Source organism: Lissotriton helveticus, chromosome 1_1 (assembly GCF_964261635.1).
Source record: "Lissotriton helveticus chromosome 1_1, aLisHel1.1, whole genome shotgun sequence".
Lineage (NCBI taxonomy): Eukaryota > Metazoa > Chordata > Amphibia > Caudata > Salamandridae > Lissotriton > Lissotriton helveticus.
Window position 1 is genome coordinate 400,008,273 of NC_136057.1, and position 18,889 is coordinate 400,027,161.

The 18,889-nt window shown below is 45.6% G+C and overlaps 1 protein-coding gene across 1 annotated transcript in view; it reads right to left on the reverse strand.

Annotated features, from left to right (window-relative positions):
* The window catches only part of LOC144762279 (potassium voltage-gated channel subfamily KQT member 1-like), an 862,620-nt gene that overhangs the window by 261,231 nt on the left and 582,500 nt on the right, over positions 1-18,889 (reverse strand). The window contains exon 3 of the mRNA XM_078647419.1: positions 3,431-3,557. Within this exon, the coding sequence (XP_078503545.1) occupies positions 3,431-3,557 (127 nt within the window). The remainder of the gene's footprint in view (positions 1-3,430; positions 3,558-18,889) is intronic.

Here is an 18,889-nt window from a genome sequence, read left to right on the forward strand (position 1 = left end):
ATCGGATGCGCCAGTGGATGCAGATACACTGTTGGTTCCTACCAAGGTTCACGCACTGTGCTGCCCTCAAAGGCTGCCAATTCTGATGACGGCATTCCTGGAATCTTCACCACTGCGATTGAAGAGTAGTGAAGTTCAAGATGAAAGCAGCATCGAACAGGTACGACCTTCTGTCAGCAATGCAAATCAGAATGTCAATGGAGACAATCATGCGCATGAATGCATGGTTACCCCTATTTCCGACTTAGAGGAACTTTCCCATGAAGCTGTTGACAGTTTTTTCGAAAGCCTGAATGATATGATGTTCTCTCCGGAACAGAAATAGAGACTTTTGAGTTAACTCGCACACGGCGTTCCCTGAATTCGGCCTTCAACTTTAAAAATAAAGTCACATGAACAATTACAATCCAGTTCACGGACAGCAACTTTTTTCAGCAAGCCCCTAAAATATTTTTCTATATATTTTTTTCCCGGGACACTGATTTTCTGCTTAAAGTAAGAGACTATTCCTAGAGAACTAAGATTTCTATTTTAGATACTTTATAGACTTTATAGACTTTAGCTGCCCGCTGGTATGTTCGCAATAGATTTTATGTGATGAAATGGTTTCGACTTTTTTCTGTATAGCCATATTAAGAGCCATTTCATGTGTATTTCTCATATACCAACAAGCAATAATGCATAACAATGCGTGTTTACTTTTGCATTTAATTCATAGCTTAAGTGCATACAATATATATGACTGCAATTTTTCAGTATATTGGAAAATTTCGAAATGCATTTTGTGTATTTTGGGGTGGTAAGGTATACACTATACTCTATAGTATGTTGTACTATGTTATACTATGCATAGATTAGTAGATATGACCATAGTTAGCGTGGAGTGGGTGTCGTGTATTTCTATAGGTTCTGATTCGATCCCCCTATTCCTGACCCTATTCTGGTTAAACTTACTAGCTAGTTAACTAACAGTCAGCCCATGAGGCAAGAAATTCCCCATGATGCAGATACCGTTATCTGACGCAGTCACACTACGGCACAGGAACGTGTTATCTGATTAGGTCATAACGCTTGAGATCTAATTAGACAAGCGATATTCCTCCAGCCCCTGATAAGGCATACGACGTTCTCATAACAAATCAAACCTATGACAACCTGGATAATCCGTGCGGCCATTGTTTTGATTTCACAGAGAACTTTAGTAAAGAATGTGCTAACGAGCAAGTCGTATGACATCTTTATTGACGTACCTATGTCCATCCTTACGTCAATCCCGGCACCTTTAAGGTATAAATATTGCCGACCTTGCCCTATGCAAACACACGCGTGGTGACAAGACGGAGCAGCCATACTTGCCGAAGCCGAGAGCAGAAGCAGACCCCGCAGCCAGCAGCCCCGCCTTCCTGACGCGCTGAGAGACGCGCTGCTATCTCAAGCCGAGAGACCCAGCACCGGCGCTTCTGGGCAGCCCTCGCAGGCAGCCTGGAATATCGAGAGCAGAGAAAGAGATACCATTCCTCATTCATCCTAAATTCCAGGTACAGAACTGAATAACCCCTCCTAGAGAATTCTTTAGTTATTCACTTGGCAAAAACAAACTTAAACTAAACTGTAACTTTCTATTCCCGCCCACGCATTAGACTTAGGTCAGGTACACGGGGTAGGCGTATTTAGAAACACCAGTTGAGTACGTTTAGTCAAATGTATATGTGTATGTAAATATATTTTATTCATTTTAAACATCATATGGCTCAGAAACCATATCAATGTTTTTACAGTATTATTTTATACTATTGCTTCTAATGTATGCACTTTACTTAACTATAAGTATTGCAATAATATCGATCCATTTCTCTTGTACGAGAAAAGAGACTGATCAATAAATAACATCTTTTATTGAACACGCCCGTCTCTTCCTTTTCTCTACATTCTGATGAGACTAAGAATGCACGTACTGACTGAGTAAAATAATTGCCTTGTGCTCACACGACTCTCGAGATTGACTCTTGATTAGGGGAGAGCAAAGTTGTCATGTTCTATGGTTGTCAGAAACTAAATCCCTTCTTGTCTAATCAGGGGAGTTAATCCTTCCTTGAACATTCGAGAAAGTTTCTAGCGAACTCTGAGCTTAGCTGGCAAACCCAAAAATTAAGTCTAGTATCGACAGTAGTAGACCTAGTTAACGTCTGGCCTAGGCCTTTACTGCTGTAGGCACTATTCCAATGCGCAGAGCCTATTGGGAAAATAGGAGCTACACTACACTTCAGTTGGTAGCATGCATACCATCATCATCATCATAACTTTATTCATCCGATCCAAGGGCCTTTGTCCCATCAAACAAATTTCATTTAAGCTCTCAGCACTGGTCTAATGCAAAGAAATGCAACGGAATATACATGGAGAATACGCAGGAAAAGCCTTATGGAGCATTTCTTTAACCCCTTGGCCGCGGCGGTAATTCCAAATGATCCGAGTACCAACTTTAATAAAATGTACAGTGGGCTTTGTGGGAGAAGTAGATCTTAACCCCTTCTATGCTCCTTCTATGCTGGTGTCGGAACCACTCCATCACCAGCCATGGTTGGGCTGTGCTAATGGCAGAATGGTTCCGCCACGGCCCGCCCGCCTAATAGAATGCGCCGCTCAGGCGCAAAATCGACGCCGGGCCATGACGGAACCACTCCGTCATTAGCACAGCCCACCCGTGGCTGGTGACGGAGTGGTTCCATCACCAGCATAGAAGGGGTTAAGAACTAGTTCTCCCACAAAGCCCACTGTACATTTTATTAAAGTTGGTACTCGGATCATTTGGGGTGCCTTGAGTTTTGTAAGTACACTCCCTAGCACATGCTAACTTTTTAGGAGCTTAATAATCAGATTGCTGTCCATGTCTGGCCTTCGAGATCTCCTCATAGATTCAGGGACTCAAGGAATGACCGAGAATGGCTCCTTGGACAGCTCCCCGTCATGATCAATGTTTGACCCACCAAAAGAAATCACAGGGCTCTGCCCGCAAAGGACCCACACCAGATTATATTAAAGGGGCCATCTGCAGTAAAGACAGAAGACAATTCTCTTTACCGTTTACTGCATTGCTGGCAATCACCACCGATAGGCAATCCAGAATGTTCCTACACAAAACACTGGGATTTGAGACATATTGTAACATCATTCACCGGATGGCCCCTTTAAGTAACACCTTTCGTTAGGTTGCTATGGTAAGCAATTCAGCCCTCACATTCACAGTGTAGTGTAAGGTTGCACAGCTCGTAGCATGGGAAGCTGGGTCACTGTGCAAATGATAAGCCTTACCCTGTTATTCAATATCTATCCAAGGCTACTCTTGTAGACTGCACACCGCAGGCGCATCGAGTTTCAATAAGAGATCACGCTGCAGCAACTCGTTTCTAGATATGAGCGGCATTCTTACCAATAATTGAAATAGGTTTTCTGGCAAAACGAATTCTTCCCTTGAAGCCAACATATTTACTTCTGCAACCTGCCGACCACAACCGTACAACATACTCCGCACCAAAAAACACCACCAGGACGATTTCCTACAAAGAAAAGAAGGAGAAAAGAATATATTGTTAAGACAACTGACCCAACTCTTTATAAAGTGTGAATATGATTTACACATTGGATCACACCTGTGATTTTGTGAACTGATCCTTTGTAAATATCGTAACTACGTGCTAAAGGCTGATGTGTTGCGACCGCAGCCTACTAAGAGGGAGTGCTGTGGCAGGGATGAAAGTTCACTAGCCCCAGGCTAGGTCCTCCCTGGCCAAGCATCTTCTCTGGTCAAGGCCCAATTCATTGGATGCCATTGTTTAATTTTGCTTTGTACAGACGCATTACAGAAATTATTTATATAATAACACATTTAATTATGCTACTAATAATAATAAGATTAAGAATACAAATATCAATTAATATCTATATTGATACTAATCGCAACAACAACAATAACAAGGACAACAATAATACCAATATTAATAACAGTTACAACAATATCAATACAAATAATATAGACATTAATAATAAATATCAGCAATTTAATGATTTTCAAATTAGTTCCATCTTGCAAAATCTACATCCGTTTAATGATAAGTAGCAGTTTCTTATCCAATATCCTGACAATAATTATGTAAATGATATTGAAGGTAGTATCTCAGCTGGTGGCAAACTCGTCGCAAGCAGTGAAAATTCAGCTGTCTTGGTTTTCATTTAGGGGATTTTAATTAATGGACTAAAGAAGGACAACAATTGCGAATAGGACTTGTAGGTCAAAGCCAAGTATCGCCAAAGAGGAAATGAGGGAGCCCATGAGACGAGGAAACCATTAAAAAGATGGCACAGTAACACTTCATACAATTAATAAATTGGCTCTGTGAAAGAAACCATTAAAATATGATTGAATAGGAAATTAGATGTGTCAGCTTTATAGAAACATCCTGGTGGATGTGGCCTGGCAGCTGGACAAGAAGGCTCTTTTCTACATGAGGTTTTATTCTGCATGTTTAGGACCAGTTCAGAGGAACTGTGAAGACGGCCTGCCTAAAAGGACTGGACACACCAGGAAACCCTTGAGAAAGCAGGACGAGGGTTGGTCGATCTGCGACAGAGCGATTAAAATCAAAGGGAGATTTCAATAGCTGTGGTATACCTATAATAGAAGGGAACTAGCAGGCACGGGACCAAGAAACACCTGCATAGGTTTCCTCCCTGATTCTTAGGTCTACCTGTGGCACAGTGAGCAGGAGACCAACGTATGGGTACACCAGTAACACTTAGAGCATCCACTGCAACAACCAAAGTGATGAAAGGAATGTACAAATCAATTTCATCCACTGGCGAGTTCTCGGGCCACATTTCAGCCCATCAAAAGAGAAGAGGATTTGTGTATCATTCCGCTCGCATAGCAAACAAATGCCTAGTGACATGCCATCCCTCCCTTTCCTTACCCATGAGGATGCATTGGTAGAGAGGAAGCAAATCCAATCCATCCAATCATCTATCATTGCCTCCAGTGGCTAAGCGAGCAAAAAAAAAACAGAGTGCCATGGAATGTGGCTCAAATTAATTGACTGTGGCAGACGATATTCATGCATTCCAAAAACAGCTCTTCTCTTTTCCTCAGTTTGATACCTGTAATAATGCATGGGTGCCTCTGCAGCACAACCAGACACATGTTTACTGTAGCACAACCCCTTCTGCTGGAAACCACAGCAAGTGGGTACGCATGGCAGGTGACCGAGCGGCTGCAGGGGATCATTTCTCATAAAATATGTGTGTTTTATGCTTTAAGTATCCACAAAGTTTGCATTGAAAACTTTGCCCTTTTATAGATCTGAGATAGACAGTGCATGCGCCGTCTCGAAGAGACGTGTTTAATTTGTGGCCCAACCGCAGGCTTCTCATTTGATTGCTCCATCATCTGTCGCATATTCTTTGTCGCCATTTGCCCCTGACATGCTTGGCCATGCCTCTTCTTGTGTTTAGCCCGCCCCAGACCATGGACAGAGTACTTATGAATATCCACTGCTCCAGTTTTTAAAACCATTTTAGGATCAACGTTTTTATTTCTTTTTCAGCACTTTACACAGTGCATGTGCTTTTACCAGCACCGTCTCCTACCACCCGCCCTCATGCCCTGTCCACAGATCACCCCCTCCCCAGGATCATGTGAGTATGGCTGCTATTTCTTGGCACACTGTAGTTTCTGTTTATTTTCCACATGTGTTGGTACTAGGTGAGTGCGTGTGTACACCATATGTGGTCGTTCTGCAATGGTGTTTATAGCTGGAAAATCAGACTTCCAGTGACTCAGATATGCGTTACAACAGTGCATGTTAGAGCTTCTAAAGTACCTGTGTGATCTTCTGCAATTGCATAGCAATGTTTCTCTTGTGCGAAATTATTGAAATGTTCATGCCTCACCTTGCTGCTTCTCATTTTATAGGGATGGCTCTATTTCTTCAAGTTTCTCCTTTTGGGGCACTTTCTTACTTTTTTAGCATCAACCAGTGAGGTGTTTTCGTGCGCCATTCCCCGTTGTTGCTTAACTTGAATTCTCTTCAAAGGAGCCAAGCTGAGTCTTGATATCACACGGTTCTGCCTGCCCTACTCTGATTGTACTATATGTTTGTGGTACTGTTACTTCTATGTGTAATACTTGTGACATTGAACTGCTTTTCTGACTGAACTGTTTTAACTGCTTGTTGTTTTGGAAATGGCAATAAATAAAATCTATAAAAAAAAAGGTCTGCCTGCCCATTAGTGTCCATGGCAAACGTAGTCTCGTAGCGAATGGACCATGTACATGTCTCCGTACACTTCTCCCAGTGTGTGCAGCTTTTTTTCCCTTATTTTCTAGCACTCCATAGGAGTATTTGTGTTTTTAGGTCATATCCCTTGAACATGTACACAGATACCACTAAAATGCATGCACGTGTTGATAGGTTTCATTTCCCGATGCCCCGCCCATTTACATTTACATTTGCATTTTCGTTTATGAGTTAGCAGGATGTGTCTAACCAATGGTATATTCATTTATGCATTTACGTTCATATTCTTCATCTAATATTCATCTATGCGTGTTACATTATCATGTTCTCTTAGCTTAGCTTGTGTGCCACCATTTTGGAGTGTTTCCCTTTGCGTGCGAGTCACATAAACTTCCCCCTCCCGTAGGAATAGAGAAAAGAAATGCTAACGCAGTAGTTTTCCTTTCTCACCTAACTGTGATCGAAACTATAACAAATTCATTATCAGTGGTGTTCTCATATGCTGGAGACGCTGAGGCCTGGCTCCTCGGCCTTGGGCCGAGATAAGAAATGTTGCCATCGCAGGTGCAGATGCCTCTTGTGTGAGGCCATTGTTCGCTCTTCTAGGGGTCCAGTATTTTTCCAGACTGGGTGTGTTTTACTCTACTGTATCCTGTTATAATGTATTGCTGTGTTGGGATGGGTCAGTCCTCTCGGCGCACTCTTAGGGGTGAGGTCGGACGGGGCCCTCTCATATGGGAGTTTGTGGCCTAATAGACTTACCTTGTTCATTCTTCTCCACTGTCCGGCTGACTTATTATTGGGTAACTATAGGTGAGTGCGGTAAGTCACTCGGGTGGATTTGAGCCACGCTTATCAGATGGCGCCCAAACAGGGACTCCGCGATAAGGATCTTTCTCACCCGTAAGTGGGCAGCAGAAGACCGGGGACCCTCTGGTCGGCACGGTGGGTCTGGGTACCCACTTTGATGCCGAGCTTGGTTCTCGCAGCGCTGCCCCGACCTGCTGTTCAGGAGAGGTCCCGGTTCATGATCCTGCGCCGGAGTCTGGAAGGCGGAACTTTGGAGCTGACCGTGTTGGTCCTGGCAGCCGGTGGTGGAGAACGGTAGAAGTCGGTACTGCGCATAGAAGGTGAGTGGTCCGACTGTTGATTAAGGGAGCGGGGATGCTCCATGAGACCGGTGTGTCTCTGAGACAGGTGCGTCTCTGGTGATTGGAGGAGCCGGTGTGCTCCTGGGGCTAGTGTGCTCCGGGGAACTCAGGGTGCGAGTGGCGCCCCTGACAGACTTAGTGGAGATTGGGTGGACGTTTGTTTGTCATCCGACCAGATGGTACTGCTGTCGAGGCGTGGCTCGCTGCGGATGAATTTTGGGACCTACCCGAACCCCTAGGGTGTGTGGTTCGCTGGGTGCGGGTCCCGGTTCTCACGTGGTGTAGTGCGCAGCGATCTGTAGTGCCACCCGGGAGGCGGATGTGTTCCTCAATTTAGGAACGGTGTGTATACTGTTCGGTCTGCGGTAGGGTCCAGGTTCTCCAGGACTTGGTCGACGGGCCTCGTCCCATTTTTGATAACACGTGTTTGGTAGGGATTGTGTTGACGTAATAGGAAGTGCAACTGCGTGTGGGTGTGAATTTCCCATTGTGATTGTGTGACCCGGGAAAGTGAAAGTTTTGTGTTGGTGTGAGATTGAGTGAGTGGCGATGCCGTGTTTTAGTAAACTGCGGTGCCTTGGGTGCTGTTGTGGCTCCTCGGACACTAGACTGGCTGAGAGCCAACCTGCCCCGGTGGAGGGCTCCCCTAATTTCGAGAGGTACGTCAAACATGGGCTGCCTCCAATTTTGTTTAACACTTTGTGGCATAGATATACGAAAGGAAATGTGGATTTGCAGTGGCCTTTGACCGGTTCTTTTGATGTGGCAAAATTAGATTATTTACAAGACCGATTGTTTGCTAGGCGCAGTCGCCAGAGTATGTTCGATTCTCTAAGGATGTGGCAGAAGGAAGTAAAGGAGCGACAGTTGAGGGAAGAGAAGGTAGCTCAGAAGAGAGCGGCACAGACAATGGCGCAGAAGGCGAGAGAGCACACTAAGAGAGAGAATGAGCAGCGGATTGAGCGCGCAGATAGGCTTTTCAGGTTGCACGATAGCAAAAGCTATGTGGTTAGAGAGGAAGAACAAGATGAGATGGAGGACATTTTGAACGCTCGCCCCCCTCCCCCATATGCCCCGCAACCCTTGTACCCTGTGTTGACGGGTTCTGCTTCTTCGGCAGTGGTTTCGGTTCCGCAGGCAGGTGCTTCTCCTTTATCTGGTGCCCCCACCATCTCCTCCGTTTCCGCTCCAAAATTGTTGAGTGATGTTGAACAAGCTTTGTCTTCTGTCACTTCTACATTGACGGCGCCCTTGGTCTCACTCTTGGTGGCGAGCTCACCTACCCCCTCGGTGCCCCCCGCGCTTCCTACTGTTTCTGCTAGCGTTACCCCTCAAGGTGGGTTGGTGACCCCGGCTCGGGGTGCGGGAAGTGGGCTGCTTACTCAGGTGCGGAAGTTGCTCATGCATTCTACTGTCGGGTTGGATGAGAAAACGGTGGTGGCTAATCAGGCTTGCCAGTGGGCTAGAAATAATATTTATTCAATTGAATATATTTGGTCCACGATGAAAGATTACGAACCCCTGATGCAACAGCATGCTTTATGGCATATGTCGACGACATTGATAGCGTTGTGGGAACAGGGATATGGTGGAGAAGCACCGGCGATTCTTCATGACATTAAGAACAATGCCTATAGGGCTAATACTGGTATGAAGGATGTGTTATGCAGTTTGAGGTCCTTGTTGGAGTATAGAAATGAGTTGCCGTCGGCGGGAGAGCCTCGTTTCCCTGGGGTACATCAGATGCGGGAGGTAACCATATTTTCCACCCTGAAATACCTGAGGTGGTAGACCCGATCACTAATAATGTCACCCGAGTTTGCGTCGATGCCCATTTCCAAGAACAATGGGTGTATACACTTTGGTAAAGGAGCGAGGTGTTAGCGCTGAAGGCCCAGTTGCCCGACTCGAGAAAGAATCCGACTGCCTATTATAAAGAGCTGACAGAATCAGCATCCTCGACGGTCATGACATTAGCGGACATAGAGTTGTTTTTTGGACTGTTGGTTCCGGTGGATGTGTGGAGACAGGTAAAGGGTATGGATCATGTAGAAGAGCTGGGTGGCACCTGGGAGGAACTTAAGGATTGGGATAAGGAGCGAAAGCCAGGGGAGAAGCCGAAGGCTGAGATTCTAGCATTACCGGGACTCATAACAAAATATATGCACTCCCTTATTCCTCCTAAGAAAGTAGATTGGGATAAGTTGACTGCATGCAGACAGAAAAAGGATGAGGCGGTTTCAGATTTTTTCACTCGTTTTGAAGAGACTTTCATGGATTTCAGTGGTCAAGATATTTCCCAAGATGGCGGCCTGCGCCCGTTTCGTTAATAGATTCGTAACTAATTTGTTACCGGAAATATCAGGTCGATTGCAGGCGTCGGAGAGTACGTGGACGACGTCCACCCCTTCTGGTATTCTGAGTATGGCTCAGTACTATGAACATAGGGAGAATGAGAATGAAGACAGACAAGAAAAGAAGGCAAAGGATTTGAAGACAAGAGTGTTACTGCAGCAAGTGGCGAAGGGTCGGGGACGTGGAGCCCCGCCCATGGTAGCTGGTCAAGGAGGAAGTGGTTATGGAAGGGGAGAGAAAAGAGAGCGTCTGGGGCAAAATCAATGTGCTAACTGCAAAAAGGAGGGGCACTGGTGGAGAGATTGTCCGGAACTTCAGTCTACTGCCGGACAAGGCAGGGGACGTGGTCGGGGTGAATTTCGCAGGGATGACAGACAGTCTGACGGAGGCAGGCGACCGGGGGGGAATTGTTTTGATGGGGACAGAGATCAACAGCATTTTCAAACAGAGGGCGGCAGTGGCAGAGATAGACAGTACTACAACGGTGCCTATACTATGGATGACCTGACTGGATTCTCTTATAACTAGGACAGCGTAGGACAGGGCATGGGACCGGTTTCTGTGGATATTGATCAAAGAGGACCCTACGTGACAGCAGATTTCTTAGGGTCCCCCCAGAAATTTTTAGTAGATGCGGGCGCTACGAAAAGTTCGGTGGCCCGTTCTCAGGTCCCAGGGGCGGCTCTGTCTGGCAAGAATAATATCTCCGTAGGGTTCTCAGGTACTCCAGTGATTAGCCCCATTTCTAAACCTCTTGCTCTTACTATTGGCCCTTTCACTGTTGATTCCCCTTTCCTTCTAATGTCACAGTGTGGCGAGAACTTGCTGGGTTTGGATTTATTGAAAAGATTGAATGCTACCATTTACTGTTCTCCAGACGGTGTGTACCTCACGTTGGGTCCTACAGTCGCGCATGCGCAGCAGAGTTTTTCAAAAGATGAGCCCCTCCCGGGTGAGTTTGAAGAGTCTGTGGGCTAACAGTGATACCGATGTGGGAAAAATGGATATTGCCCCTGTGTCTATTAAAGTTAAGGTGGGAGCCCGACTGCCTCGGATACCTCAGTATAAGATATCCAGGGATGGAGAGAAGGCTTTGTTGCAAATAATACAGGACTTGATTCGGTCAGGGGTAGTGGAGGAGACGGACTCTAACAGTTGTAATAGTCCTATTCTCCCTATCCTTAAAAGGCCCTCCGCAGATGCCACACCTGATGTCTATCGCTTTGTGATTGATTTACGCCACATTAACAAGGTGGTTGAGCCCCAGTATCCAGTGGTCTCTGATATTACCACGATCTTGACAATGATTCCTCCCTCTGCCAAATATTTCTCTGTTCTGGACTTGAAGAATGCATTCTTTAGTATCCCTGTGCACCCGGATAGCCGTTACTTATTCGGATTCTCATTGGCTGGCCGAAGTTTTAGATTTTGTAGAATTCCCCAAGGTTATACGGAAAGTCCCAGCATTTATAGTCAGGCTTTGAAAGCACAACTGGATGATTTGGAACTTCCAGAGGGTAATGTTCTATTGCAATACGTAGATGATATTCTCATTGCATCGGACACCGAGGAAGGGTGTCGTGAATCAACTGTTAAATTGTTACACCATTTGGCTCACAAAGGACACAAGGTGTCACTTCCTAAATTTCAATACTGTCGACAGGAGGTTACCTACTTAGGTCATCTCCTATCGAAGGAGGGGAGGAGGTTGACACCGGAACGCATCAAGGCGATAACTAACATGGCTGTACCTAACACGCAGCGAGAGGTGCGCACGTTTCTGGGCATAACTTCGTATTGTCGCCAGTGGATACCTAATTACGCCTTACTAACAAAACCCCTTTTGTATCTGACTACTAAAGAGGTGCGCGAACCCCTACCCTGGACTCCAGCATGTCAAGAAGCGTTTGAGTTACTAAAAACTGCTTTATGTTCTGCACCTGTTTTGGGAACACCTGACTACCAGAAGCCTTTTGTGCTTTACGTACACGAGGCGGAAGGTTGCGCGTTGTCTGTCCTAACTCAATGTTTTGGCGGGAAACAGAGACCGTGCGCTTACTTTTCTGCAGTGCTTGACAATGTGGCGAGAGCGTTGCCGAGTTGTCTGAGGGCTACAGCGGCTGCTGCAGTTTCAATTAGACAATCGGCAGGGCTCGTCCTGGGGTCAGCTCTCACAGTAATGGTACCGCATGCTGTGGACATTTTATTGAACAGAACACAGACGCAGCATTTAACTAGTGCTCGTCTTACTGGTTATGAGATGACGTTATTTGCACCCCATGTGACGATTAAACGATGTGCTACGCTGAACCCGGCCACATTGATACCTATCCCTTCAGATGAAAAGGACGATGAAGTACACGATTGTTTGTTTCGGACAGAGGAGGAGACAAAGGGAAGGATAGACTTGACGGACACCCCCCTAGATGATCCTGACGGGGAACTGTATGTTGATGGTTCCTGTTTCAAACTTGCAGACGGTACCTCAACTGCAGCATATTCAGTCACGACTTTGGAAACTGTGGTGGAGACTTCTAGGATTCCGTATCATTCAGCCCAGGCTGCAGAAATAATAGCATTGATGCGTGCGTGTGAGCTGAGTGAAGGACTGGACATGAATATTTATACTGACAGCCAGTACGCCTTTGGCGTGGCTCATAGTTACGGGCGACTGTGGGCGGAGAGGGGATTTTTGACATCACATGGACAAAGGATTCAGAATGGCCCACTGATACTACGACTATTGACAGCATTGACGCTTCCCAGACGACTGGCAGTGATCAAATGTAGTGCACACAAAGCGGTGGTGGATGATGTAGGAAGGGGAAATGCATTTGCAGATCAGACAGCTAAGGAGACGGATAGGACGAAACTCCCACGGATGTTTGTGGCAGGACCAGCTAGGTGGGTGCCAGACGTTACAATGTTCGCGAACACCATACAAAGTGTGCGGAACATACAGGAAAAAGCAACTGATGACGAGTTGAGGGCATGGAAGGATGGTGGGGGAAGGTTGGACCCGGATGAATGTTGGACGGATGTGTCAGACAAAAGACGATGGCTACTCCCAGATGCATATGTCCTCCCAGTGGTGACAATGGCCCACGGGCCAGCTCATATTAGTGCTAGAGGAATATGTAAATTGTTAGATCCAGTGTGGAGCAATAAGAACATTTCCAAAGTGGCAACGCATTTAGTGCAGCAATGCATGGTTTGTTTAAGACATAATCCTGGCAAGGGAACACCTGTCCCAGTTGGAAATTTTGCCCCTCCATCTTTCCCTTTCGAAGTCATACAGATGGATTATATCGAGATGGACAGGGTTAATAACTTAAAATATGTCTTAGTGGTGGTATGCTCATTTAGTAGGTGGGTGGAGGCCTTTCCAACTGAAGATTGTACAGCCATCTCGACAGCGAAAATGCTGATTAAAGAATACTTTTCAAGATATGGCTTGCCCCGGGTGATCTGGAGTGATAATGGCACGTCCTTTAATGCTGAATTAATGAAACAGATATGTAAAGGATTACAAATATCTCAAAAATTCCACGCAGCACAACATCCTCAGGCTGCGGGTTTGGTTGAGAGATTCAATGGGACCTTGAAGTTAAAAATGGCCAAGATACAGGAGAGTACAGGGTTATGCTGGCCAGATGCACTTCCCCTGGCTTTGCTTTCCACTAGAGTGACAGTTAATTCCAAGACAGGAGTTTCCCCCCATGAAGTCATTTCCCTAGACCTAAATGTTTCTCAGAAATTGAATACCCTTTGTTGATAGATTACCTGTATGCTTTGACTAAAGATCTCCGTTCTGTTCATCAGCAGGTAGCAGATACCCTGAAGCCGCTGCCGGAGGGGCCGGGTCATACCATCCAACCTGGAGACTGGGTGCTCGTACCAAGGTATCAACGGAAGTCATGCTTGGAGCCCAGGTGGTCAGAGCCAAGGCAAGTGCTCCTGACCACCCGCAGCGCACTTCGAGTTGAGGGTCGGAAGGCGTGGACCCATGCCTCGCATGTGAAGAAGGTCCCGCTCCCACTGCCGTATGACGAATGGGTGAAAGGTGGAGTTGCTGATGATGAATGCGAGTCAATCCCTCGATACATCCCCTTCTCGGATGCTTCATTGAGGGGTGAGGGACAGCACGAAAAAGAGAAGAGACCGACTCTGAGTGATAGTGGTGAGGCCTCTTCTGACCACAGTGAGCAACAATTGACGGATACCTCCTCTGCTGTTGACCTCCCCATTCTATTCACGGATCCTGAAGTGCGAGGGAGCACCCGTTATAATCTGCGGCCCAGAAAAGTGAGAAGAAAAAACTGAGCACTGGAAGAAGGGCTGAGGTAGGGAATAGGCGTGGACAATGCTAGTTTAGTGATAGGGATGGACTGCTGGTAAGAGCCCTGGTGCATTTTCGAGACATTGTTGAATGGAACATTAGGATTGCTCCAGGGCCCAGGTTCCGTGCTTTTGAGTTGCTGCAGTTGTGCGACTCCGTCGAGGGATTAGGGATTGGACAACAAAAGCCTGCCTGTGAGGCTTTAACGGACACAGGGAGAAGATTCCTTTCAAGGGTGAAGAACCCCTCTGGCCGGTTTTGGAGTGTCTGGGACATTTTTAGTATTGTTTTAGTCTAGTTTTGGACTCTTAGCTAGGTGATATGTATCCCTTTGGCCGTCCTATTCCAGAGGAGGAGCAACCTTTTGCAGCTCGCCGTAGACCAGAGCCAGATTCACCATGGCGTGCTCTGCCCCGAAAAGTAAAAATAGTGGTTATTGTGATATTCATCATTATATTTTTAATAATTCTTGGGATACTGTTTTTCCTGGATGAAGCTTACCCTGTTCATAAGTTAGTTCCCACTCCTTCAGCCTTGCCGGAGCATAATATGATTACTGTTGATTATGGTGAACAATGCATGAGGAAGGGCTATCGTGATAATGTTTTCATTAAAACTCTACATCATGCTCATGCTGTGTATAATGTGACAGATTGTTGGGTCTGTGGGTTGCTCCCTTCCGCTGCATATAAGAAGGATAGATTGCTGGCACTTCCCTTAACACCTGTGAATAGTTGTGTGGGCTGGTACACTCTGATTGGTATGGTGAAATTCTTTCAGCAGCCTGATTTTCTGAATCCCCGACTTCATGATACTGGGTCAACGTTGACAATGTGAGTACGCCCTATGCCCACTTCATCCCTTGGATGGCTGTTTACTGACGGACGTTTTGATCAGACATTCTTAGAGACGTGCTCGAAGAAGGTAGAACGATTTGTGACACCCAACGACACTGACAAAGTGAGGGAACGTTTTCTGCAGTTGAATTCTTCCTGGGCCTATAGACATCCTCCTGTGACAAACAGTAGTGGTTGTTCTCTGGTACCCCTGGCGGTTGTTGGGCCTTCACCTTATTTCTGTATCTTGGGGAGAGGTCCCATTAAGGTGGGGGACAGCTCCTGCAATGTGACTGCTTCAATTCGCCTGCCCCTTAGTCCTTCATTAGTTACTCCCCCGAATATTTATTTTGTTTGCGGGGGTAATGGATACCTGTGGTTGCCTAAGGGTTGGGGTGGGGTCTGTTACCAAGCCTATTTACTTCCCCCTGTTTATGTGGCACCTTCAGATTATCATAAGACTCATCGGAGGTTTGCCATCATGCCCGGTCAACGTAAAAGGAGGGAACTCCAGGTTGAGGATGTTGATCAGACTGACACCTCTGGGCAGCAATTCACAGATTTTTCTGAAGGGTTTACTGCCATTCTGGGGTCCTATCTTTAACAGCAGAGCTATTAGGCGTCTCTCAAGGATAATGGAGAAGGTAGTGAATACGGAGGCTGATATTGCAGCCAATATGTCCATTGAGATGCAGGCTATGAGATTATTTACGATCCAGAACAGGATGGTGCTTGACGTCATTCTTGCAGATAGGGGTGGAGCTTGTCGCGTCATCGGGACCTCTTGTTGTGTATATATTCCAGACTCGGCACCGACTGTTAATTTAGCGGTACAGAAGCTCCATAGATTGGCAGCTGATCTTCATCAGGATACAGGTGCTTGGTCCTTAAAGACATGGTTATGGAAGGTCTTCTCCTCCTGGGGTTGGAAGATTTTGATGGGAATTGTGGGAGTCGTGGGTATGATACTGACTTGCTGTTTATGCGTTTATTGCCTTACCCCTTGTTGCTCCATGTGTGCCAGCAATTTACAAGTTCCTAGGAGGCCCACACGCCAATATCCTGTTTCTGATGATGTGGAACTGCATGATATTCGTTGGTTAATTCTCATTGATAATGATATTTGTGATTAATTGATTCCCGGCCCCTAGCATTTGCTGTAGAGGCCCTTCTTTTGGCTAATAAAGGCTGCACTTATGTTAGCCACATCCTGCTAAAAGGAGGGTCTGATAGGTTTCATTTCCCGATGCCGCGCCCATTTACATTTACATTTGCATTTTCGTTTATGAGTTAGCAGGATGTGTCTAACCAATGGTATATTCATTTATGCATTTACGTTCATATTCTTCATCTAATATTCATCTATGCGTGTTACATTATCATGTTCTCTTAGCTTAGCTTGTGCGCCACCATTTTGGAGTGTTTCCCTTTGCGTGCGAGTCACATTCACTTCCCCCTCCCGTAGGAATAGAGAAAAGAAATGCTAACGCAGTAGTTTTCCTTTCTCAGCTAACTGTGATCGAAACTATAACAAATTCATTATCAGTGGTGTTCTCATATGCTGGAGACGCTGAGGCCTGGCTCCGCGGCCTTGGGCCGAGATAAGAAATGTTGCCATCGCAGGTGCAGATGCCTCTTGTGTGAGGCCATTGTTCGCTCTTCTAGGGGTCCAGTATTTTTCCAGACTGGGTGTGTTTTACTCTACTGTATCCTGTTATAATGTATTGCTGTGTTGGGATGGGTCAGTCCTCTCGGCGCACTCTTAGGGGTGAGGTCGGACGGGGCCCTCTCATATGGGAGTTTGTGGCCTAATAAACTTACCTTGTTCATTCTTCTCCACTGTCCGGCTGACTTATTATTGGGTAACTATAGGTGAGTGCGGTAAGTCACTCGGGTGGATTTGAGCCACGCTTATCAGTGTACAAAAATGAATGCATTTCTTAAAACTTGTTAAAATACGAACAGCACTTGTTTATTTTTTTTGCACAGTCCAATGGTATGAGAGCCCTTGCTCCGTCTTACCTTAGCATGAACACGAGCGCTGGTTTTGAAGCGCTTTATGTGCTCACCAATTACATTGTGCAAGGCTTCATTTTTTTTGTTGTTGCTGATCCTGCTTCAATTAAGGTATTTTTTTTAGCGACTTCATTGTTGCTTCCTCCAGCTCTCTCCTGTCATTTCTTGCCCATCTCCCCAACCCCTCCTACTTCCCTGCTTGGTTCCGTCCCCCCACTACCTCCCACATTGCTGCTGCTTTTATTTATTTATTTATTTTTGCACGATCCGGTAGTATTGGAGCACTTGCTCTGTACTCTATATTGACAGAGTGCTAACACCAGCCAATGGCATTGGAGCTCTTTAAGTGCTCACCAATTACAGTACACAATGACACATTCATTGTCGTATGCAGGGAGAAGCGTAAGTGATTTTACCAGAATCACAAATTGTTCAGCCAATCCCGAGATTTGAACCTGGTTCCACAGTTTCCCGGTCGGCAGGCCTGTTCACTATAAACTCACCGCTCTCAATCCACCCTAACTGCCGGTGAATTTTGAGACATTAGGGTGATTGTGTATAGCTTTTTGGTATTGGTTATGGTACCTAATGATAAAATCTAATGTCTTTATTATCTCTCGTATTGTGTTTTTAAATAATTCTTTGTGAAATTGTCTATTTTTTTGCTTTTTGTCCTTTTTCCTATTTGATATGTTTTTAATTCTGGATAAAAATTTTAATAAAGTCACCATATCAATGCATCTGTTGTAGGTTTCTGTGCCAATACACGGACCGTTGGTGTTAACAGTGATCCTCTTGATTGAATGTGTAATGGTTGTTGGTTGAATGAAAACGTTGCCTGTGAAGGAATATTGTGAAACTAAAATTCAATACTCCCAGAGGCCGCTTATTTTAGAATTTCTTCCCGTTATGCTACATCCTTGCTTCACTTCAAAGCCCCTCAACTATTTCTCATTATCAATTTCACATTTGTTCAGCAAGACCCTGTTGACACCAAACAAGCATTGGCAAAGCTAATAGATCTCGGCAATACCCAAGCTATTTAGCCGTGTTGTCTTGCAACACATCTGCTGTTGAGCATGGCTGAAAGTCACTGAAAAAAACTTTATGATGCGGCTAGTGCAGGCGACGCCATAGCGCCTTTTTGTGTTAGGAGGGGCAGCATAATAAACTCAACATGGGGGGGGGAAAGAGTCTCGGTGTTGCCTCAACATCCTGTGATTCTGGGCTTTCAGTGACCTTCACCCATGCTGAACAGCAGATGTGCTGCTATACATGGCTAAAAGACATTCACATTGACAAGGCCAATAGCTTGTTTCTCTTCCCATCCCCCAATCACCCTCCTCCTACTGCCGCGTGCTTCCTCCACGCCACTGTGACTACTTGCACTGTGCTGCTCCTTCCCCAGGGCCCTCATCTTATCTCAAGGTGACATGTTATCACTGGGAAAAGTCTGGTGGCCATGTCTCCAGAAGTTATCTTCCCATCTCTGCTTTTCTCAGATTTCATTCACACAAACAGATTTCCTTTTTACTTTTCTTTGCTGTGTTTTTTAGGGTTATTTTAATTTAAATGGTGCTGTATGTGGACACCAAGCCTCTTGCACACGCTCAAAGAGGAGCATTTCGACCGAAAGTGCTCTTGCAATCAGATAGCAGGTGCTCAATAGTGTGCAGAGAACACACCCAGGGATCACTTGCACAAGTAGTGACTGAGGCTGCTGTTTGCTCACTTGCATTATGTATCATGCTACATATTTCAACCCCACACCACATCATTCCACTCCACTAAATGCCACTCCACAACAAACAATACCACTCCACATAATTCCACTCCATGACACACAAATCCACTGCATACAATTACACTACAATCAATACCACATAAATACCACCCACATAA